The 25876-nt window shown below is 40.4% G+C and overlaps 1 protein-coding gene across 1 annotated transcript in view; it reads right to left on the bottom strand.

Annotated features, from left to right (window-relative positions):
• ipo11 (importin 11) overlaps window positions 1-25376 on the bottom strand; it is a gene marked incomplete at its 3' end in the record, with an annotated part of 93354 nt that extends 67978 nt beyond the window's left edge. The window contains exons 1-5 of the mRNA XM_071518323.1: window positions 25286-25376; window positions 16665-16815; window positions 14643-14743; window positions 10524-10596; window positions 4618-4821 (exon numbers count right to left, since the gene is read on the bottom strand). Of these exons, the coding sequence (XP_071374424.1) occupies window positions 4618-4821; window positions 10524-10596; window positions 14643-14743; window positions 16665-16802 (516 nt within the window). The remainder of the gene's footprint in view (window positions 1-4617; window positions 4822-10523; window positions 10597-14642; window positions 14744-16664; window positions 16816-25285) is intronic.
• Between the last annotated feature and the right edge of the window lie 500 nt (window positions 25377-25876).

Genomic DNA, 25876 nt, shown 5'->3' with positions numbered 1-25876 from the left:
CACCAATAAAAAAAGGCCCAAATTTTACTTTGATTGAGCATTTTTTTCCAATGTTGGAATTTTTGCAGAAAAAGGCAGACGACATTGAACATTCTTCTCTTCTCCAGCTCCCCTCCTCACTTCCCCCCTCCTTTCTGTCCATTAATACATTTGCGAACACTTAATTCCATTCTCCCACTCTTTGAATAGTCCCTCTACTTTTCCTCTACCCTTATTTTCTTCCCCATTCGCTCCATCTCTCCCTTATTCTGTCTGCCCTCCTCCTGTATCTCAACATCCCTTGGTTTCTCCTGCTCTTTGAATACTCCCTCCACTTTTCCTTTACCCTTATTTTCTTCCCCACTCGCTCCATCTCTCCCTTATTCTGTCTGCCCTCCTCCTGTCTCTCAACATCCCTTGGTTTCCCTTGGTTTCCTCCCTCTCACACCCATGCCCTGCCCTTCTACCTGCCTCTCTCCCTCCCTATGTGTCTAGCTGTGTGTCTGGTAAAGTCGCAGTGTTTACAGCCCAAGCCTCAGCCAGTGGGCCAATAAAACCAAAAGCCAGATAATATGCTGCTGTCAGTGCATCTGTCCTGTCGTGCTGCCGTCTACACGAAGCTCTACAACTGCTTGAGCTGGGACAAGCAATAGTGAGAAGTGCACACACACACACACGCATGTATGCACTTAAGAGTACTAGTGCACGTATGTGCCCACGAACCTACAAAACACAAAGTGTAGAGGATAAATGAAGAGAGCAAAACAGAGACAGAGACAGAAGTGATGAGCAAGAGATGAAGAGTGAAAGAGAAATCAAAGTGAGCTTCAAAATAGTAAAAAAAAAAAAAAAAAAAAAAAGAGGACAGAAATATGGAGCGATATGAGTCTGTCTGCCGGCTTTCTGTTAAAAGTTAACTTCTTCAATAGTTTCCCCTGCACACTAGGGGAGTAACAATATATGAAACAATTTGTTATGTACCTCGGTTTTGGAGTCAAGGTTCGGTATGTTTTCGGTACAGCAGGAAAAAACAAGAAATGCAAGAGATAACATTTTCTTGTATTTTGATTAATGTAAACAGTGGCCCATCTGCCATAATTCTTTATGAACAGAATAAGGCACACTTGCATATGTATAAACCCACTTTCATAAATATAAACCTAACAAAGACATAAAAAAAAAGAAATGTCAGTGTTGCTGCAAATGTAGTTAACTTTCAAAACTACAATGTGAATATACTGGCTCTCAAATAAACAAAAACAAATGGTCATTCGGACAAGTGCAGCATATTCAAAATAGTAGTTTACCATTAGAGACAACAGCACAACGTTCACATTCAGTCAGTGCAACAGTTTTTAACTTATATTCACATTGTTTTCATATACATAAGTAAACTAAACATTAACACATAAGTAAACAAAAAAAAATATCAGTATTGCTGAAGCCTTAGTTTACTTCCAAAACTAAAAAGTGAAAGCCAGTGGCATACCCAATTTGTGTGTTGCTGTAATTTATTGGGAAAGCATAATGATCCCAAACAGGCCCTACATGATGCAGGAGGGTTCTCAATCTCTGGCCTCTCATTTACGTTCACCATGAGGCTAGGCTGACTCAGGCTAGAGCGTACTGGCTGAGAAAACAACATGTAGCACTTTGCCATAGTCGTTTCGGGTGAAACTCTGAGTTTTTAATTTAAGTTCCGCATACACGCTTAGCAAAATGTAGGCTGCAATTGTTTGGTTCGTAAGGCGTGCCGAACCGTAAGCCCTGTACCAAACTGTTCAAAGTGAATACATATACTTTTACCCCTACTGACCATCCATTACAGCCACAGAGGTACAGTATTGGGAGAAAGTGAATGATCACTTTCTAGCTCAATGTTTCAATAATTCAAACAGGTACGGCACCTACATCTGAGTTGAAGTGAGAAATATACATAGAAAACGAAAATAGGTCTACTGTCATGCATTATTTAAAATGATGAAGCTCAGGTACTATTGTAGCCTAGGAGCTACTTAAGATTGGAAACTAGGGCTGCAACTAACGATTATTTTCATTGTCGATTAATCTGTCGATTATTTTCTCGATTAATCGATTAGTTGCTTGGTCTATAAAATGTCTGAAAATGGTGAAAAATGTCGATCAGTGTTTCCCAAAGCCCAAGATGACATCCTCAAATGTCTTGTTTTGTCCACAACCCAAAGATATTCAGTTTAATGTCATAGAGGAGTAAAGAAACCAGAAAATATTCACATTTAAGAAGCTGGAATCGGAGAATTTTGACTTATTTTTCTTAAAAAATTACTCAAACCGATTAATCGATTATCAAAATAATTGGCGATTAATTTAATAGTTGACAACTAATCGATTAATCGTTGCAGCTCTATTGGAAACATGCACAAGGAGCAATCCCAGTATTTATTACCATGCTTGCTGTTAGTGGAACTCACAGGGCCTTGTAGAGGGCCAACCACTAAATCAGGTCAGAATCTAGTTCTATTCCTTCCACATGCAATGCTTTTCTAAAGCAGGGACATGTGTCCCACTAGGCATTAATGCTGCGCTGTAGCAAAACCAGACCAAGCTCCTTGACCCTCAGCAAGGATTTAGAGGACAATTCTAGCGCGATTTGAATTTTTGCTCATTTTTTACATTTCCCATGCCTTTAATGTTAACTGTGACAGGTTTTACATGCATGCGCCACCATTAAATATATTTTTAAATCAGTTTTGCCATACCTCTCAGGCTTCATTCATTCCCATTCAATTCCAAACAGCATAGAAAACAACTCCGGAGACTTCTCATTCAAAATCATGGATTACCTTTACCGACTGAAGCAGAACCTGCCAATGGCATTTTGCTAAGTTGTATCAGAATACTAATATCACGCTATAAACTTTTACATTTTGAATGAAGTTCAAGAAACCTTTCATATTAATGCGCACATTTGGGAACACCATGAGAGCTGAGATGAGACAGAGTTGGCGTCCTACTTCCGCTTTCCATTTCTCTGATTTCTGCTTTCCTCTCCAAAATAAAACTGTCAACCAATTGCTAAAGTTCTCTGCGTTCTGTCAATCACAACCCATTCAAGAGAATGGACAAACCAAAGCAACACACTTCTGCCAGCTAATAGTCTGTAAAATTAAACGGAAAATAACACACAGCTAACACAGCTTAAAATTGGTGCCCTCTTCTTTACTGGGAGTACCTTGTAATATTTAAACAAAATATATTTCAAAATGTTTACTTTGAAAAACAACTAAGACGAGGGAAAAATAGCAAATATCTTGTGATAAAAGCACTGCATTTTATCCATTATAAATAGCTCTAAATTGGCCAATCTCTAAATTGCCAATTTTGTCAAAGGTTTTATAAAACGTAATTCTCGTTTTCTTTTTTAGACAACACATTTTTTGAGAAATTCCAATAAGGTTTTACACAACAACAATGACCTCCTTTTAACAGGAGATTGCTTTTGCTCTTCTTGTTTATATACCTTCCTTTAAAACACTTTGGATATTATAAAGTTTATTAATATCTTTTTTTCTAATTCTTAAACCCATTAATCACACTTTGACATCACTGGCTGGGGTGTGGCCAGAAGTACAACATGCTTGGAAATTTAAACCCATAGAGAGCAGTGCAACAATTTTCTGCCTTATGTGATTTAGTGTCGATTTGCTCTTTAACATGATGAGAAAATCTTTCTCATGAGTGCTGCAGTCTGTTACTGGAATTAAATTTTACAGTGCTGCTTTGCCCTTTGTCTCTCCACAGCGTGTATTTATGTGTGTGTGTGCAGGCCACCCAACTGGCTAAGCCATGAGAGGGGAGAGAGCAGCGCACGGACCATTTAATGTCAAAATGATCACTGCATCATTTAAAACAACAGCACTGTTTAATGGGGCTCAGACTGAGCCGTTCCTCGTATGGCCTAAAGGCACATTTTTTGGCGTAGAGGATGCCGCAGCCTGACATCAAGCTTTTTGGTCTCAGTCACTGTTTCTGATGTCCGTCCATCCGTCCGTCTCTCCCTCTCTCTGTTGGTCTGTTTGATTCTCTCCTGCCCCCATCCCCCCCACCCCCCCCGCACCTCTCTCTCTCTCTGACTGTCTTTCTGCCAGGGTCTTAAGTTCTTTAAAACCATGGAGGGAGGAAAAAAAAAAGAACAACTTGAGCATCTGCTCTGATTCACGCCCACTTTGAAAGATGCATTATATCACACACAAACAAACATGCACAGGCCCGTGCACACCATGTGACTCACTCAAACCCCCTCTCTCTCTCTCTCTGTCTTTCTCTCTCTCACCCACAATGGCACAGACAAGTCTTTTCTCAAACAAACACATCAATCATACTTGAGTCATGCATGCCAACAGACATACATGTGCGCACACACACACACACATACAGAATCTGACGGCCGTAGGTAGGATTTGAGACAAGTCTCATACAGCAGCTAAACAGCATCTCCTAGAGGCAAAGTCTGGTACTGTGTGATGGTGTCACCCTCAAGATAATCTTACTATGTATATACTACTCATGTTAAAAAAAAATGTAGAGGTAGAAAGAGACAGAAATATAAAGAAAAAATTTTAAAGGAAGACTGAGCAACGGCAGTAACTGTGGACTTACGTCTTGGAAAAGCCGTTTGTCCTGTGCCAGGCGTTTGGACGCCAGGGTCTTGGTGACATGGTAGAAGGTTAGCAGGGCTCTGTGCTGCTGCAGGCCGTCCTGACCCTTCACTGACTCCAGCAGGATGGGGATGAGCTCTGGCCACTGCCTGGGGCAGTCCAGACGGGCCACCTTGGCTATCAGCACTGCGATCTGGGTTGCTATCTGTTGGAAAAGCATTTATAAAAAAAAAAAATTTAAACTAACTGGAGGCACAGCCTGAACACAGCAGATGAAGGTTATGCCAAATCAAACTCAGGCGTGTCTATAGCAGATCTAAAAGACAACACTAAGTGTCATTCAAGATATGACACTAAACTAATACATTCTTCCACTGAACAACATAGGACCATTTTAGAATGCAGGACTTAAAACAATCAGTTTGGACTAATAGGATATCATATCTCTGTAATTTGTATGTCCTATGTTTAAAACGTGCTGAAAATCAAGTCAGAGTGATATAGTTCTTAAAGGTTGTTAACATCACAGCGCAACATTGCGTAAACACCGTTTACATCACAGCGTTTTTGTTTATTTGGCTAAAATCAAATCCCCCTTCCTGAAAGTTCCACAAGATAACTGATAACTGACTCCTTTCCACCTGGCTACTTTTTTTAAAGGTAACTTTTGTAATATGGGTAATGTTACAGTGTTAATATGGGTAATGACCCCAAATCATATCTGATCTCCACGCTTGGTTTTACTTGGGTTTAATGCTGTGCCAGCGCAAAAAAAAGAGCTTTGCTCCCGTTGGAGTTCATCCAATGAGTCAGAGCCTCCCGTGTGAAACTTGTGATTTCATGCACCACGCTGCTTGCACATATTTGTACGTATTTGTACTGGTGTGTACTAGACAGTAACCTGACATGTTTTAGTTGTCAGAGATGTGTAAAATTGCCTAACACTCAGTTAAACCGTGAATGTAAGTGCGGTGCCACTCATGGATGTACAGCACTGTCCTACATGCCAGCTAGGTTCAACAGTCTGGCTTTTCTGTGATAGCCGAGCTGAGATGTATGCTATTGTCTGGTAGTCTATGTAGATGATCAATGTTGATGTATATGTTTGTATTTAATCTGTCAAAATAACCACAACCTAATCCATAATATACGAAACAAGAAAATTCCAAAAGGTGACAGAATTAAGAATAACTGAAAGAAGTAATATTATAACCCACAGTATAGTGAAGAACTAAGCAGGACGGTAGCATGAAAAACACTGCTGCATCTACATGGGGTCAAACTACAGACAGGCTGTCCACTAGGGTTGGGCGGTATCCAATTTTTGACACTGTTAAACCTTCCCCAAATTTTCCCGCGGTATACGGTATTACCGTAATGATTAAAAATCACATTGTAGGGCTTGGAGGGAGCCGCCAATTCCAAATGATGAATTTATGTAGTCGCTGCTATACCGTTTCCCGCCACAAGGTGGCTGCAGTGCACTTCAACTGTGATTTTCACACAACGACAAAAATGTGATACATGTTCCAGTTTTATTCTCTGAACATCAGAAACGGAATAGGAAACGTTACATATTTACAACATATTTACAGTGGATGGTCCTGCTTGGGCAGCAGCAGCAGCGGGGGGCTTTGAACTGGACGAGATGTTCATCCTCGCAGCGGTTAGTGAGTGATTGATTCTGAGATGGGCACGTAAAACAAGAGAAGGACCGGTTTGGGGCTATTTAGCCGGACTAGGTAGCTGGCTTAGCTTGCTAGCTCTATGCTAACGTCCACCTAGCTTGCTAGTTAGCCTGGCGTCAATATCGCTAGCCTAGTTTGCACCGTCCGTGCAGGTGGGGGGTTGATCTTCGAAGAATGGTCGAATAGGTCCCAGTGAATATCGAATAACGTTAGTATTTTTGCTTGAAATGCCCATCCCTAGTCGGAACCCGAAATGCTGCCAAATTGCAGCAGTTGCATTGTTTTTAGGGACCAACTCGCTTGCGCTCGCCATCTTTTTTTTCTAATTCTCCCTTCTGAGGAGAACCTGTCACATGACGCACAATTATGATCGCTTCTAACTAGTTAGTCTTTTTTGACAGGTTATTTATTTGACAAATTACATTGTTTACAAAAATTGACCCTAACCCTAACCCTCTGTCATCACTTTCATAGCATCTTCAACCACACAGACAGTGGTGCTGGATAAACACTCTTAAGGCGTTTATTATATATATGCGCACATTGGGCAGCAGAATTTTTTTCATGACGGTAATGAAACGGACACCGTTGCTATTTTCAAATACCCCGGGATACCGTATTACCGAATTACCGCCCAACCCTACTGTCCACGATTACCAGTGAAAATAGCTAGCAAGACAAATAAATGTTAGTAAACACAATCTGTAATACTATCTACCTTTAATCACAATGGAGAGGAAAGGGCACTCTCTCCCGCTTTGGTGACACACATACAAATTATATAATGTACGTGTGTGTGTGCGTGTGTGTCTCTCTCTCTCTCTAACGGCTTCCCACCACATGTTCTCCTAACTAGATTGTATAGGTCTGTGAGACAGCTGCTGTGCCAGTTAATATAATACTTCCATGGCTGCACCAGACAGAAACCACAGTCCATATGGCAATAAAGCACACAGCTCATTTGTCTTGGCAAGTCTGAATGGAGATAAATGGTTACAGTTCGTAAACAAACACACACAGCAAACTGGAGTTGAGCATCTTAAAAAGGAGTCACTAACAACTCAGAATAAGATATCAAAGGTAAATTGAGAAAGCTGTAATATGTCTATATGTTACCATTGCACACATCCAGTCAGCACACTGCACCAGCGCACCGTTTATTTCTCTATTTCTCTATAAAACTAGTGCAATAACAAGAACAACAAAAACAATTGACACATTTCTGTGCTGAATGAATGAATATTCAACACACAGCATTATTAATCTATAAACCTAGTGCAATAAGGATAACTGTGGAGCCCCCCAGGGGTCATCTGGTACAAAAAAAAAAAAATGATGCGGAAATCAGCGGGCACAGTTTTGATACAATTTACTCCTAAACCGTGACCATGGATTAGTAAACCATGCGCACAGATTTGTAATATCTACGTTGATAACATCAAAGAGGGACTTTTAGGCCTATATACAGTGAGCCAGAGCCATTACACACAGCTCGGCATAGTGAGCTGTAATAGCCATTAGGCACCTAGACCATATGTGAACCATAATAATTGATTAATCACATCAGTAGGTCTAAGTTGTGATCTGATGCGTGTTTTGGTGACAATGTGAAACCCATTTACTCCCTATAAATCATGCTTGTAGAAAAAGCATGTTAATTAAATTTTATATGCAACTCTGTGGGCCGCTGTGGTGTCCCTGTTTGACGTTATCAATATAGCCTACATATTACAAATCCGTGTGCACAGTCTACTAATCCGCGGGTTTACCAATCGGTGCCCGTATGGATTTCCACATCAATTATTTTTTTCTTACCAGGTGACCCCCTGGGGAGCTCTGTGGAGAACAGCCAAAGAAATGCCATATTTTTATGCTGAATGACGATTGTAAATTGTGAAAGACAGATCACGTTCAGGTCTGTCATTGCTGCTGGAGCGGCAGCTGTAACTATCGCTCCCGGTGTGGTCAGATATCGGAGTGCCACATTGCGGCGTTGTGTCTGGGATTTACCTCATGTGGAAAGAGCACTTTTTTTCTGCTGGTTGAGCACACAGTGCAGAACAAACACCCGGTTCCCTTAATTTGTCGCACCAAGTGTCAAACGGTTTCCCGTCTCCACTCATTTATTCAATCCATACCTATCGCCGTTTGTTTTTTACTCCTGTCTCAGTGACGCGTGTATCTTCACCAGCTTTCATAAACTTCGTTTCCATATTTCAGCTGTGCTACACTACAGAATCGGTGCTACATTGTGATAGAAAGTAGCTTGTTCTTCATCGGATAAAAAAAAAAAAACTTGCTCGCATTCCTTTGGTAAATGTAAAATATTGCTTTGCTTCGCTGAATATGATTGGATAAAACGATTCAAAAACAAAAACCCACGTGGAGTGAGTTGTTTTTTTTGTCGAAAATAGTTTGTGAATCTAAAACGTCCATATGCCGGAAATCCGGCACCTAGCCGGAGGTCTTTAAGACCTGTACAATATGCCTTTTTAAAGAGCAAACTAAAATGAAAGCCAAAGCACTGCCTGCCCACTCTGGTCCTCTACAACAAAGCAGTTGAGCACCTTTTAGGAGCATGAGGAGGTGTGAAACGTAGTCAAGCACCTAGGTTAGAGTAGCAACGGCCACTTGTCCTCTTTTAGCTCTTATAACCTTATTATGTTTTCACAGCACTACACACAATCACCTAAACCAAGGAAGGACTTTTACAAAATACCTGTAGCCAACTCATGAATCTGGAAGTAATCAGCAATCAGTGTGTAATTACTTTTTTTTTTTTTAATTACTATTTTCAGTTATTATTATTATTATTATTATTATTATCAATTATTCAATCATTAGTTTTCAAAAACAGCTATGTTATCAGTGATCTGCCTGGATATATTTTCATGTAAAACTCCCCACACAATCCCTTGCGGTGGTTTGGTTTGACAATGAGAGGCAGTGACAGGTGAGACATATGGTGTTTAAATGGCAGTCATTCCTCTCCATATGGCCCCTATCAGTCCTGATGTTGGAGGGCTGTCCCTCGGGGGCTATCCGAGCTGTAGAAACCAGGATGAATGGCCACCACTCAGGGCCATGTTCCATGTCCCCACAGAAATACAGATGGATGTTTCAGAAACAGCTGGATTCTTGAATTACTTATCTGGTTTACTGACAGGCCTGTGCCTTATCAGTAAACGTTTTGATCTTCTCAATAACTTCCCCATCTGCACAAATATTGTCTTTATGCATCCTTTTAAATCATATTGCATTGCGCTACTTACCATTTATTACTAAATCTTATATTTATTTACATTTCAGGAAACAATTTTGAGTGTTAGAATACTTGCAGTAGTAGGCCATGTCATTCTCTCTGGAGTACAAGCATTACTTGTTATCAAAAATACTATGGTTTCAAATTAAATTCAATGTTGTACATTGAAACTGAAATAAAAAATCTTATGTGATGTTTGATCCAATGAAAAGGTTGATGGTGGCTTCATTTGACTAGTCATGTCATTTCATTCATTCTCAAAGTAACCTTTATTATCACAGTAAAGGCAATCCTTTACTTTATAATACAGTTAACCCGAGGAATTTCCCTTATCTTCCGAATTAAGTTTACCCTGAACATGAAGAAAGTCACTCAATAAATTAAATGCCAGTGGGATTTGTTAATATAATTTAAATATAATACACTCTTTCCATGTAAATGTAATGCTTCGTGCACAGGTACTTCTAATTATTATACAGCCCAAAGAATCATATCATAAAAGGACTCCGTGTTACCCACTTGCTGGAGTGGGTGACTAATATAACACAAGCCATTTGGTGGATACTTTTAACCAAAGTGCCTTACAATTTCCATGAGTGCATACATTTCACTCTGATTCACCATTGCAGGTGTCTATGTAATGTAGGACCAGTATGCTCCTTTTGTGGTATCACTCACATGTCAGTGAGGCAAAACTGATAACAAAAATGTAGGTGTATTGCCGAAAAACACAAGCTGTGTGACCAAAGAGCCAGGTATGTGAACAGAATTTAGAATTTGTTTTGGCTTGATTTCAATGGTGCTTGGTTCCAATCTTCTCAAAACTGTTCAACTGAATTATAACGTTTCATTACATCACATATTATGAAGGCCATTCATCAATTATTTATTGACTATTTAGCATATCTATTATTCATAATCATAACTAATATTTCATCCTATTTTATTCACACTAACCTGGTTGACAGGCTCATTGAAGTTTGTGATGAGACCAGCGCGCAATGACGTCTTCTCCTCCTCAGACAAAGCACTGTGAAGAAACAACACAAATGTTGAAAGGAAGTAGGAAGGGTAGGAGCGAGAGAAGGAGAGAGACAGACAGAGAATTTGATCTTACCACCGAAACAAGAGACAACTGTGGAGATGCAAATCCAAACACATTAAGACAGAGAGACAAAGAGAAAGACAGACCGAAAGAGAGAGATTGAAAAACATTGAGAGAAAGAGAGAGATAAACGTAGCTCAGTCAGGAACACTCTCGTCATGAAATCAGAACCATTTACTGCTCAAACACCATCAACCTTCCCCCACAGGGCATAGAGAACGGCACCCAGCAGACATATATCGAGATATTGAACAGATAAATTCAACAGACAAACCCACAGCGCCATACAATCACAGTATATGGATTAACAAGGAGGAGGTCGGGGTGGTGGAGGGAGTAAGCAGCTCAACCAGTAACAGTAGCAGGTAGGAACTGCAGGGAAGGAGTTGAGGGGTTACATGGGCCACATTGTTGAAGAGTCAAAATGTGATTGGAGTTTGTTGGATCATCTAACGATCAGCTGATGTGGCACACATGACTTGCGTGTCCTGCCCAAACAACCGCAAGCTTCACGGAGACAGAGAGAGACTTTGGCTCAACAAACTGAAATACCACCTCCTCCTCCAGCAACAGAGAGCGAGAATATGATTCCATTTCCTTTAGTTCACCCTACACATGAAGAGGTGGCAAATGCATAATAGCATTATAGCAGCAGGGTGCCAGCAGCACTGGCATGGTTGCATGCTGCTCATATCCTACGAGACGCCTTCTGCTTTGAATCCAATTTCTAGCCATGGCGGACCACAAGCTTTAATATGATGAAGATATGAATATCCCAAGTTGTTATGGGATAATCTATGTCCCTGGATAACACTCTACTACAGGACCTGCCTGCTGCCTGATTTAGTCCTACACACTTTAGCTATGCTCTGCCCCCTACTCTCTTGCATTCAAGACTTGGGAGTTTGCAACGTGAGCATGAGCTTCCACATGCAGAGCAGAGCAGGAAGGAAGGGCGGGTGTGCTGCAGGGAGTGACAGCGTGAATTAGTACGAAAGGAATAATATTAAACCAAAATTGATCCTGCCCTGTCTCCTTCAACTGCAGCTGAAGCTGGACCAAGAGAGGGAGGAGAGTGGGAGTGGTGGACCAGAGGAAAAGAGTGAGGAATGAATCACTCTGTAACCTTGATCAGAGACAGAGGAGATATGGGAGGAAGACAAATTGCAATGGGGGAAGAGGGTGAATAAGGGAACCAAGATTTACTATGCGTGCACCTCGTCCTTGGATATCAGAGTGTCAGAGTTGAGGCAAAGGTTTATAGAACAGAAAGAGGGAGGAGGAGAAGAAATATGGAATGAATGGTCGAGCGATTGAAAGATATAACGGCATGAGCAAGAGTGTGATTGAGCCTTGTTCATAAGCTAAAGGAACCAGAGAATCAGGGGATCAAACAAGTGAGACAAAAAAAAAGAAAAGTAAAGACAACTTGGGAAACATGGAGAGTGGCGCCATCCAGAGAACAGACAGAGAAAAACCAAACTATTTTTGTTTCAATGCAAAGTTCTCGGCATTGAGTGGTTGCAAGAACAACCTCAAATGTATTAGTAGGAGTGAGCATTAAATTTACAATACCTACGCACTGTTTTAATTCCAAACTGGAACACATGATTACGTGGTACAAAATCAGATCCCAAGGCATGCAACCTACATGTGACTTGTGTTTGAACACTCAAATTGGAATTTGTCAGCATTACCAGGACAATAAGTAAGTCTTGCATCATTCACCTGAGACAGCTGTCATAATTTTATAGGGCTGCAACTAACGATTATTTTCATTGTCGATTAATCTGTCGATTATTTTCTCGATTAATCGATTAGTTGTTTGGTCTATAAAATGTCTGAAAATGGTGAAAAATGTCGATCAGTGTTTCCCAAAGCCCAAGATGACGTCCTCAAATGTCTTGTTTTGTCCACAACCCAAAGATATTCAGTTTACTGTCATAGAGGAGTAAAGAAACCAGAAAATATTCACATTTAAGAAGCTGGAATCGGAGAATTTTGACTTATTTTTCTTAAAAAATTACTCAAACCGATTAATCGATTATCAAAATAGTTGGCGATTAATTTAATAGTTGACAACTAATCGATTAATCGATTAATCGTTGCAGCTCTATAATTTTAGCACCCACTGCAACTTGGCTGAGCCAGCGTTATCATGGAAGATGAGACACAGCAGTGGGAAAAAAAAACACAAAATAGGCAACTTGACTGGTAGCTGGGGAGACGCCTCAGATCAGTTAAGACTCAAAGGCACATACTGTAACCAAAATGTGTTCAAAACAAGTGGGAAGCAAGTGGGTACAAAAATGAATGTGATGTGTTTTGCTATTGTTACTCTGCACACGTCTTTTCATCACTGTTAGTTCATATTGGTATCGGATAAGGGTAACATCCTAGAATAGATATGAACAGTCATCCAAATTCCACCCTCGGATACTCTTATCCCATTACATTCCATCAATCTGTGTTGTTCAATGCATTTCAGGAGTCATGTCATGATTAAGTGTTGTAATTGACCTTTTTGTTGTACCCACTTTCACTCAACCTGCCTCGTCTACTTCTACATACTTCAGTTAGTGGTGTCCTACATTTCCCAGAATGCCTTTTGACAACCCCCAGAGAATGTGCTTGAGCTTATTCCATTCAGCTGTGGGTTATACGTGTAGGGGGACAGAGCAATAGCAATAGTATGATTTTTTTCTGGTAGAGAAAAAATCAGTTGAACCCCTAACTCAAGACACAAGATGTCTTGTGGCTGCACTGCATTCTGGACTACTGAGGCTACCGTCATTAGTGAAATTTATATCTCCTCCTCTTCTACAATGGATTTCTCCCTGTATGACTGTTGAACGTCGGTGTGATTCTAGAAAGTAGCCCTTACTCTTATTCTGAGGGGCTGACATCAAAACCTGACATTTACTGTTGATATTTTAGGTAGTTGAACATTTTTATGTACCTGCACTGGAAATATCTTGACGTGCCATCACACACAGGAATAACAAAAACACCAAACATCAAAATGAACGTAGAAATTCAAGGTACATCGCCCATAGCTGTTTTAACAGCGTTTAAGTGTTTTAGCTTGGATTTTTCCTTTAATGTTAAAACTACAGTGCTGAATTGCAATAAAATGAGCATCATCACAATAACTGTCGAATCAACATACTATTTATTATGCCATATATATTGTGATGCCACATGCATTGTGCAGTCCCAGGCACCACCCAACCCTAGGCCCAAGGCAATGGTCCAAAGGTAATCACATAAAGGACCCAAGGAACAAAAGCCCCTTGCACAGCAGTCTAGCAAATGAAATGCTATAATCTGTTGAACTACTGACAAAAAAAAGAGACAGAACTAAAGTAAGAAAGGGAAAAGAAAGAAAAGAACAGCAATAGTGGTCAAAGAATGGTTACAGTGTGCTGAGGCAGAACTGATTACCTCAGGCCAACCTTGGTCCTGTGGGTGTAAGGGCAAATGTTCAATTCAAATCCAACACAAGCCAACTAGTCATGTACCCAAGGACGGCCTATAGCTTTGAAGACATCTCAAAGCCAATATTTCAATACAGAAAAAAAATGAGATACAAAAGAAAAACAGCATAAAAGAGTATAAAATCAGAGCGCAATGATATTAAGAATCGGAGGATGAAAAAAAAGCTGGGGAAAGTGGTGAACACAGACAACTGCAGAGGCAAGCTATAATTGGAGAAAAGAGAAAATGAAAATGGGGAAGATGAAGGTAATAAAGAAGAGAGAATAGGAAAGTTGAACACTGGAGAAAGGAAAAGAAAGTGTGAGAACAAATCAATGAGGAAAGAGACATGTGAGAGGAATGATAAACAACAAAAACAAACACAGAGACACAGATTGACGAACAGAGACAGAGAATGAAGTGAAGGGGAGAACGAAGCAGAGAGCAGGGAGAGAGAAGGCACAAAGAGAGCAGGAGAGAGAGAGAGAACTTACTGAGGGGCTACTCTCCTCCAGTATCTGTCAATGCCATTTTTGAAGTACAGCACAGCCAGCCACCTGACGTTCACATCCAGCATGTGGTTATTGAAGATATTCTATGGAACAGAAAGGGGGAAAATAGGTTGAGTTAACATTATAGCCTCAAAGGGGTAATACCAGTCAATTTAAGAACTCACTTGTTATTTTAATGACCCGTGACAGCTCAGGCTGTACTAGTCAATACGAACAACTCTCTCACAAAGCTGAAGACCAGAGAACCGTGACTCTAACCTGTGATTTTTGTGGATTTGTGGAGCTGCTCCATTAAAAATGCAGGGCAGGCTGACTTTGTGATCTGGAGTGTCTACGTTTTACTCATTTAGTTTTATATAATGGTAGTGTTAAAATTTGTGAACCAGAAAATGCAGCCGTAAGCCTAGAAAATCAGTACTCTCACAGTGTTCTCAAAGATATTCTCCTATTCACTGCAAATGGAGTAGATCCACAAAGTGTGGCATAGTAATACCACTGATTGGAATCTTGGCCCTCTGGTTTCTAGGTTTGAGAGAGGTATGGACAAATTGTGTGTGCGATCACATGAATAACATGAATGTGGTTTTAAGTTTTACTTTTGCTTTATTTTATTTTATTTTTTAAACTGTTACCATTTCATAAAAGTATGGGGGATCCAATATTCTTTTCAGTTGTTGCAGTAAGTTTCTGGTTTTATCTCACATTTTCAATGGAAAACAAGAATAAAAGACACATGCACGCACACGTGCACAGATATGTGAACTGAGTCTGTCTCCTCCTCTCAAGACAGGAGGGAGACAGACAATGACAGGCTTGACAACAAGAGCTTACACACAGACAGAAATAAACCCGAACACACACATATATACACATACGCATGCACACACGCTTTTCAGAGCAGTGATGGGAAGAGACAGCAACTGTCAACACAACACACTACTACCTTTTGGGATCAAACAGTGTATTAGATTTGACTAGAGCTACAGGGTTAGCTTCCAGGCTGACAAAAGATCGACAGAGCAAACAGTGCAGGGTTTCTCCAGCCACTGAATATGAGCGGTGGGCCACCATGCCTGGACAAAATGGCATCCCACCTAAAACTGCAATTGCTGCTGCTGCAATGAAAAACGTATCATGTGCTACCATTGGCTTAGTAAGCACCTCAGTCACACACTAACGTTTAATTGGAATTTTACTATTTACGCTTGCTGTGCACTTTTACATGATGTGCTGCTGTTAGTAGAAAGTCTGGGTGAAATATATTGTTTTAATTGGAAATCGGAACAGTGATCGGCCAATCACAATCATCGGAATTGGCCCCAGAAAACCTTATCGGTGCATCCCAAGCTCCAATGAGATTGTTTTAGTCCATTGAAACTATAACGGTTTTAAAAACTGTTTGTTTTTTTTAAACCTGACACTGACACATAAATACATATACAGCCAACTCAGTATTTTGGTAAAGCGTAGTTATTATATCCAATCCCTATCTGCCTATGCTCCACTACCCTAACCCCTTCCGCGTCCTTCTATTTCTCTACCTATCTCTCTCAATCTTGTGTTATATTTACTGTGGAGAGAGGTCCTTGTGCGCTGTTATCAGAGTCATTGTGTAAAACTGCCAGCATGCATTGTCATACCTCAGTAACCAATGCAATTCAAAGCTGTTATTGTCCTCCTCCTATTAGTCCTATCTAATTTGTGAGGACACACTATCTTGTCCCCAGTTGCATAAGATACTCAAAACCTCACAATAAAGGAACACATGAAGAATTTAATTTGAAAATTACATAGGCCAAGATTTTGAGAGGTGGAATGGAATCAAATATCTTAATGTCTTTCTTTTATTGTGTGTATAATTTGTTGAAAACAAATTAAAAACCCAATGACACCCTGCTAGCTGCAAAATACACACATTCATTAAGGTTTTCAATTAACTGAAATTTTAATAGTTTTAATTCCAAAAGATGTATTCTAATTATGCGATATAGCCTAATCCCTCACCAGCAGGACAGAGTAGAAGCCTGGCTGGGTCTCCCACTGTCGAAGCTGCTCCTCTGCAGGCTTCAGCACAGCCGTGTCCTGACTGGTAGCTTGGGTCAGGGCCTGCAGCACCACCGAACTGGCACTGTCCATATCCATAGCTGGATATAACCTGGAGGGGAGGAGGCAGACAAGAGGAGAGTTTCAGTACTCTTGCTGGGAAAAGTTTGGGTTGGGCTGAATCTTTCAAAAGGGAATGAAAAACATGTTTAAAATAGTTGTACTGTTGGGAAAAACAACATAATAAAACATCAATTGAAGGCTGGGACAGACAAATTACAACTACAAAAAATGTCAGAACAAAGGATCTTCACTCCCTCCTCCAACCTGCACTTTTTATAGATCACACAGTCCTGAAATCACCTTCAACCAAAGTGATGAAGGAACAGCTCATTCTGATAAAAGAGAGCACACCTGGCTGATAGAAGCACAAGGAGTAAACTGTGCAGCTCAGAGAGCTCTATGTCCCAGATAGAATGTAAGCACCACAACACAAGTCCAAAGGTGTTTTCAGTTTCAAAAGGGACTACCTCTATGAGTCAGTTTCCTCTGTCTCACAAAAGTATGATTCACAGACAGAATAATAAACTGCTGCCTGCCTAACCAGGCATAAACTTTGAGTTCATGAATCCTTCCTTAAAGGTTTATATTTCAACATTGCCGGAGGAGTTCTTCAAGAATAGGCTAACTGATGAACAGGAAAACTAACATTTCTTCCCACTTCAAAACATAGGCAACTTCTCTTCTTCAGCTTTGAAACCATGCCTGATGGTTTCAGAGAATGTCTTCGACTAGCATGAGATGAAAAGCTTGGAAAACTAAAAAGCTATGAATTATTTATGGTTGTCAACTAATAATGTCAAGATACTGCAGTTAGGAACTATAAGAACCAATCCTACACCAAGCTGTTTTAAAAAAGACACTATACTTTTTTCATAAATAGGCCAAATTCTTCTCAGTAAACAATAGATTCTCCAGAGCATCTCAGTGCCAGGATAATGCCATCTCACTGTCATCTGTGAAACTAGACAGCGGTAGCATGATGGGAACATGCTTTCATCAGTGAGTTTACAGGAGAGTGTGAAATCAATTCAGCAAGGCTGCCATCTAGAGGCTACAACCAAATATTTCACTGTACAATTTAGTATTCTGTGTGTGTGTGTGTGTGTGTGTGTGTCCAGTGAAATTAAAGTGAATCCTTGCTATGGGAAAATCTAAATTGTCAGCAAAAACTATCCACAGATAGGAGCAGGGACAACATATAAAAGCAATATTCAATAACACAAAAGGCTCAAAACGAGTCATTCTCTGTTGATTGTATTAGCGGTCTTGTTTCAGTATCTACTATCACATCTAGTAAAATGCTTGAGGGTGCATTGCCAACTTCAAAAAATATAGGGCAGGCTAAGTAAGCCTTCATGGTGCCAGCAACAAAAAAAGAGGGCAGGAGGATACAGTACATCTTTCCGCAGTATGAGTTGAGTGTATGAGTGTCATTCAGGCTGCTAGTCTGTCAGAGGCCTAAACCCACAATCTCTCTTTAGGATGCCGAGATCCAAGCAAAGAGACTGGGTCCCACTGGGAGCCAATATATAAGGATCAGCTCTTGCTGCTTTCAGTTGCAGACATGTTGGCTCCATAATCTCACTACATGACCCTAAAAAATTAAGATATCTCAACTTGGAAAACTTACACCTTCACCAAAAGACAGATAAGAATGCCCAAAAGGGTGAGGAGCTGAGTGCATCCAGGATGAAGGATGATGATTTACCGAGACATGTGATAATTTAATTTTCTGATGGCTGCTGATCCGATCTGATTTTCTGGGCCACCAATGAGGAATTTTGAAGAATTGAGAAAAAAAAAGTCACTAAAGTCCTTTTCACTAAAGTCAGTTTGGATGGATGTTTGAATTTTTGTCCAATGCAATATTACAAACAGCAGAGGGCACGTGTCAATTTGCTCTGTACAACATCAGGAAGATCAGACCCTACCTGTCTGAACATGCAGCACAACTCCTGGTACAGGCTCTTGTAATATCATGCCTTGACTACTGCAACTCCTTACTGGCAGGGCTCCCGGCATGTACGCTCAAACCTCTGCAGATGATCCAGAACGTGGCGGCGTGTCTGGTCTTCAACCAGCCCAAAAGAGCACATGTCACTCCGCTGTTCATATCCCTCCACTGGCTCCCAGTTGCTGCCCGCATCAAGTTCAAGTCCTTGATGCTCGCCTACAAAGCAGCAACCAAAACAGCTCCTACTCCCTTCATTCAGGTCTACGCTCCCTCCCGCTCACTACACTCTGCCAAGGAACGGTACCTGGTGCTGCCACCACAACAAGGCCCTAAGTCTCTAGCCAGACTCTTCTCTTCTGTGGTTCCTCTGTGGTGGAACGAGTTACCAAACTCCATTCGATCCGCAGAGTCCCTCTCAAACTTTAAGAAAAGGCTAAAGACCTAGCTCTTTAGCGAACACCTTCTCACCTGATGGACTATGTAATCTAATAAAAAAATAAAATAAAATTCTTTATCTGCCTCTATGCACTGCCTTGTAGCACCTATGTCCTGTCAGACCAGAACTTAGCTTTATGGCACTTACTCTTGTTGTTCTCTCCTGACTAGATCCTTGCTCGTGTTGTATTAAAATCTCATATGTACCTCACTTTGGATAAAAGCGTCTGCCAAATGGGAAATTGTAATTGTAAAACTATGTTTTACTGAGCCCAGGAATAATAGCTGTCTACATTGCAGGCAATATTCTGATTAAATTTACTAATTTTAACCTGTGAGTGACACAGTTTGAGCCTGGTACCACAGACACACCCCAAAACCCTCCCTTGTCCGAACTCCTCCTTGCAGGGCCTTTAGCGCCGCAGCCTTTCAAAGACCCAGAAAAAACCCTGATGTGTCAAAACCTCCAGCTCATTGGCCTGACAGAAAGAGCATGATGGAGCATGGCAAACTAACAGGATGTGGGACAAGAATCATCTCAGAGGCAGTGAGACGAGTGCACCAGACCCCAGCACCAAGGCCTGATGAAGATTGTCCTCCAAGATTTGTCATGTACTTTTTGAGTTATTTGGAACGAGAAAGAGTCCTAACAACAGTGACTTTAGTATGAGGGATGAAGATTTGATCTGGGAGAGGTGCAAGCTCTCATTCTTCCCTGACAAGATGGAGTTGTCAGAGAAGAGAAAAGGAAAGAGGAGAAGAGGAAAGAAATTTACTGAGGTTATGAGGCTACATTCACTGAATATACGTTTCACTCTTGCTTGCCCAGCTGACGGATGTTCTCAACAGGGAGGCTGCACAGCCAGGACAGACAATGCTTGCTAGTTTTGTGACAGCTAGCTTTATAAATAAACTAGTCTAGACTAGACTAGAAATTAGACTAGCCTCATGGGGATGTATCACGATCAACAAACTACATTTGGAAATGAGCCAAGTCACTCAGTGACTCAGTCATTAGTGATCGTTTATGTGTTGGGTAACTCTGAATTGAGTTCTACTGAGACGACTATTCAGGCCCTAATGTATGGTAGAATAATTTGTTTTGAGTTCCATACAAAGTTAAAACAGTAAAAATAGTAGGCTATTTGTTTGGTTTTGTTTACATTTTTAAAGAAATTTGCTGCTCAATCCAAGGTTCCAATGGTCTAAATTTTGTTGGTAGCGACACAGATTCAGGAGGGGTTTTAGTTTTTTGGCAGGTGAAAACCTGAAGAACCTCATGACAGCATTAGGAACGATTCTCTTTGGGTAGAGAAAGGGGTGGGTCAAGGGGATTTCTCGTTTTTAAACTTACTGAGTGTTTTACTTGCTTCGACAGTCAGACAGCACCCCATTTTTCCTCTTTTCCCTTTCTATTCTCTCACAATTTAATAGGCTATGGACAATGAAGTAAGATAGATATCTTGGAACATTAATGGATCTCAAAATCCTGTAAAATGAAAGAAATATCTGTCCTACTTTAAGTCCCAGCAAACGGATGTGGCTTTTATTTAAGAAACCCATCTTACTGAGAGAGAGATGGGATTGCTGTTCCATAGTTCATTCTCTAGTAAGAAGCAAGGGGTGGCAGTATTATTTTGTCATGCTAAAACAACAATAGGGCAATGAAGGAAGAATATTGTGTCAAAGCAAAAACCACTGGAAGGTTAATTTGAGTTATATTCACATTCCAAATGAGGAAGAGACAGCTTTTTTCCATGAGATAAATAAGCTTATGGAGGAAGGAGTTGATAGTCACAGTAATTGCAGGGCATTTTAAACCAGGTTCAAAATGGCATTCCTGACAAAATCACTTTCTCCAGTAATGTACCGAGAGATACAGAAGGGCCATACATTTACTGATGACAGACCTTGGTAATTGATGCATGGAGATTGGTTAAGCCCAGAGAGAAATAATATATTTTCTATTCACAAAATCATACATCTTACTCTTGAATAGATTACTTTTTCATTTCTGAGGGTATTACTGAATTTCTGAGGGTATTACTGAATCTGTGACAAAAAATATAATAGAACCTATGGCGCTCACAGATCATGGTACAGCACAATTATGAAGGTGGAGTTGGACTGGGTCATCAAAGTAGATGGAGGTTCAACATTTTTTTAATATTTCAAGACCCAGTGTTTTGTAGTTCAATACAGAAGGCTCTTAAGGGTTTTTTCAAGATAAACGAAGGATCACAAGATAAGACAACTGGAGCATGGCGCTGTGATCCACTGAGCTGGCTCAAGGCTCAAACTTAGTGTTTCTTATCCTGTGTGGTAACACTTTAAATTAGGGAACACATACTATTAATAAGTTGCATTAACTTATTAATAGTTAATGTGTTCCCTAATCTAATTGGGAACATTGTGTTATCTCATTGTGTTACCCAATGTTTTTTGTAAAAAAGATTTAATGTTGTCGAGCATTGAAAGAATGTTAGTGAAGTGAACTACAATTAATTGTGCCTAAGGTGCAGCATATTAATCACAACATGGTCAAACTGTCAGTGCTCCTTCCTTCGAGTTGCTCTGTGTCTGTGCCGGCAGAAACTGAATAGAGCAAAGTTTGAATAGTAGCCTCCGCCGAAGTAACCACACAAACTGCGGGAAACACTGGCAAAGTTTTTGACGACATCTATGTTATTCTTTGTATGTCAGAAATAAACTTTGACGTAGATGAACTGGAAGCCTTTTTCTCAACAACTGACCTTCCTAAATTTTCAGTTGATCAGACAGAATATTTGGATTTGTGCTGAAACAGAACCAGAAGTCAAGAAAGCAATCTCCTCAATGAAAGTAGGGAAATCACCAGCATTAGTTGGCTTTGCAGCAGAGTACAGTACAATACGATATTGATACAATGATAAACTGGAACCTTTACTAACAAATGTCTATACAGAAGCTCTGGCATTAGGGCAACTACCGGATACTTTCAATCAGACTTGGTGGTACCAGTGATAGGAGAAAAGACTTTTTAACACTATAATCAAATAGTAATTTAAGATTAGATATGGAATAGGAGAACGCCAAGAATTAACCTTAAAAAGATATAGACTAGGCTATGCCCTAAGAGACTTAGATAGACTTTATTGTCCCGAAGGAAATTTGTCTTGGACACAACACAAGTGCCGGCTGTATAAAATACACATAAAATACAAACATCATCTCCTATAATTGCACTTGTCCACACACATAAAAACATGTGCAGGCAAGTGCAAGGACGGATTAGTGCTTCATGGTTGGATAAAAATAGGGAGTCACCTAGAGTCCCATTTAAACCAATAGAGACCATTTCACAGGCAAGGAAAGTGAGACAGATAGATAACAAGAGACACCCAATACTACAGCATTCCCAACAGGTTTGGGCAAAAGTATAAGTATAGTATAAGTATAGTACAAAGGAGTTATGTAATGTGTGGAATTAGGGCTCAACAGTGGGGATAATTTGGTGCAGGACTTATTTAATAGTATATTTTAAGATATTTTTGCTAAGGTTGGCTGGGCCATTAGGGATGCAATAAGTAAATTGGCTCATTTCAAGAATGTACTGTTTGACTCCAATCTAATAAAATGGTTCCAATGGAGGCGTCCCGGTGGATCACTGAGTAGAGCGTGTACCATAAGGCTCAGCCCTTTCCGCAGTGACCCGGGTTCGAATCTGTCCAATAAAGCATAAAATGCCAAAAATAAATCTTAAAAAAAAACAAAAAAAAGGTTCCAATGCAGAATAGTATGTGTTGGAAATGTGAAGTAGAAAGTATCACATGTTTGAACGCTATGTGGTACTTTGCACTTCCTTTTTGGAAACCCAGAGTGGATACAGCAACCTCTGTCAGAATACTGCCACAAGGTGTCACTCGAGACAATTTAGGTTGACACTGTTGGCCTTAATTAGACAAGCCTGATTTTGGGCAGCTCAAGGATTCCACACAGACCAGAATATAGGCTACACAATGGATCAAGCTTATGACTAAGACCCCTTCTTTTGAATATAAAACACTTTGAGATTGAATAATCTTAAAAAGTGAGATATAAGCAGGTCTGGGATACCTTTCTGATGGATATTAAGGATATATTAAGGATCTGTATTATATGTTTTTCTGTAACATATCCTTTTGGTCAGTGCAATTACCAATAACATGTCGGTGTTCCTTTCAGTGAACAATCATGATATCTGTACTGTCTTAAAACTTGGATTGAAAAAAGAGATGTCTATGTTGAGGAGAAAAATGTTGATTTGAGTTGCTGGGGTTAAGTGCTTTGCTCAAAGTGCAGAGGCACTCAGAAAGGACAGTCCCTATCAATGTATGGGGCTGCATCCAGTTAACACTGCACTAACCTTTAGCGACCATTACATTCCAAAGCTTCAATGGGTATATATTACAAGCATAACTGTTGTGATTGGGGTGAGAAATTGGCACCAGCCACCGGCCAAATGCTGGTAAGTGGCCGGTTAAGTTTGTCTAGTCTACCAGCCACTTTGCCAGGTAACCAATCATCAGAGAGAGGTCCTATTCTATATCTAGTTAGCAGACATTGGTAAAGGAAGGTGCCCACTTGATAACCCAGATAATGCATTCACACACTATCACTATAACATTTAGATTTGGTAGTTTGTGAATTGAGCTGGTTGTCCAGTGGCCCTGTACCTCTAAGACACCATAGCCTGATGTTCTATAATGGTAAATAATCATCATGGGTTAGTTAACTTCTGCCCTAGATTATGGCATGTTGAATTGTGGGATGCTCCAGCCACTGTGACCAGAGGAGAAAAAATGTTAGTTTCCTGTTCTAGTTGTGACAGTTTAATGTTTAGCTAAGCTAGTGCTGATGTAGTCACCAATAAATAGGCTATTGCATCTCATTGGAATAACTGTGTTGGGTAACTGGCTTTGTGTTTAACTCTGGCCAGAAACACTGATTTAAGGTGGAGCTAAATAAATAATAGGTTATTGTTGTGTGTAAATCTGCAAATGGCATCCGTATGCCCCATACAGTATATACAGTATCATTAATGCATTACATAGTGCACAGGTGCAACCACCATCCCCATTACACACTTTCTCCAGGTCATATGCAGTCAGGCCATGCATGCTGAAAATTCAAAAGCAGGCAACTTGCTTATTGACTGTTGATAATCATCGTTACATCACAGTAAGTTGTGCGCTAGCTTACAAGGTCTTGTACACTGCAGACTGAGTGAAAGCTAGCTTGCTAACTTATAAGGTAACAATCCAGTATTATTGTGTATACGTGTGCTAATGGACTGAAAGTCTACACTTCAGTTTGCTGATGTTATCTAATGTCTGACGTTGTGGTCCATATTAAAGGCTACTGTCTTGTATTTTTTACAAATCCCATGGCCTTGTTATCGATGGCCACCATGAATATGTGGAAGAACCGCTAACATTAACTAGCTGTCAAAAGCTGGCTAGGTGAACAAATTAGCTAGCATAACGTTAACTTTGCCAGCTAACTAAAATAGCTAGATGCTGGTAGTGGTAAGTTAGCTCAACCAACAACAACGTCACGATGTGGTTGAGGTCGTTAGGGGAAAAACTCTCCCCAAACTAGGCTTTCTACACTATGTATGCGTTCATGCGCATATTTCTAATTTTAGTGATATGTTAAGAAAGATCTGAACATCATGGCACAATCACGTCTGGAAAGAAACGTGTCTACGAAGGGTGTCAGTTCGTTTTAAAGCACGGGGTGAACCACAACAAGCTAAAAGGCATGGGCCCCAAGAAGAGCAACAATGAAACCAATACGGTAAGTTATTTTGCCTCACACTTGAGTGTCAATTCCCCCTAAATATTCGCAGTCAAGTCTGGGCAGCTTGGCTGACACACTCTCTGTGAATCATGTACTGAGAAAATATGTATCCGCCCATCAACTCCAGAAACGGACGATACTGCGTTCCAAATCGTGCAGCCACCAAGCACCCAAGCTAACTTCTGGCTAGTTAGCAAGCTAATAGTATTCCATGCAAACGAAGGGCCGACAATGTCAGTGATGTTGAATAACGTTTTCCCTCCGAGAAGTAAGCGAACACTGCAGAAGAGAAAGATGAAACCGGACTCACCTAAAAGAATGACAGCAGAAAAACAGAAACTATGGTTGTAACAGTGGCTGATATAGCACTGCCTATAGAAACACACGCTTGTAGGAATGGCGCGAGCAACACAGCAGGCGCGGGTTGATGATGTAGCTGGTTACTGTAACGTGCGTCCTGTGATCATGAATGAAGAGAAGCTGATCTCTGTACTGTGCAGAATGTGCTGTGTACTTTGCAGATGTTCACCAGGGATTATGGTGTCCAGAGGGAGGGAACAGAGCGTTCAAAATAACTGAACAAACTATTGCCTGCTGCCAAATAGTATGATACTGTTATCACCACCATCGTCATTAATATCATCATCAGTTTATAACTGCCCATGAACAATCAACTAAGTCAATTCAAAAGGATGCAAAGGGACTGCATTGTATGTGTGCAACTGACAAGCCTAGCAAAAATGTTTGTGTGTGCAGGTTTTTAACTGCTACCAAGGAAATCTCCTGGGTTTAGGTCTCTAGCAGAGATATTGTGCTGCTGAACATTAACTATGTGTGCAGGTATGCATGAAAATATGCAATGGTGTGGAAGTGAATAAGAGACAATGTAAATAATTACCAA

Source organism: Centroberyx affinis, unplaced genomic scaffold, assembly GCF_046629955.1.
Source record: "Centroberyx affinis isolate AG114_WGS23_722 - 3 ecotype Tasmania unplaced genomic scaffold, CSIRO-AGI_Caff_v1 ptg000563l_1, whole genome shotgun sequence".
In the NCBI taxonomy this organism is placed as follows: Eukaryota; Metazoa; Chordata; class Actinopteri; order Beryciformes; family Berycidae; genus Centroberyx; species Centroberyx affinis.
This window is presented reverse-complemented; position numbering and strand designations above follow the sequence as displayed.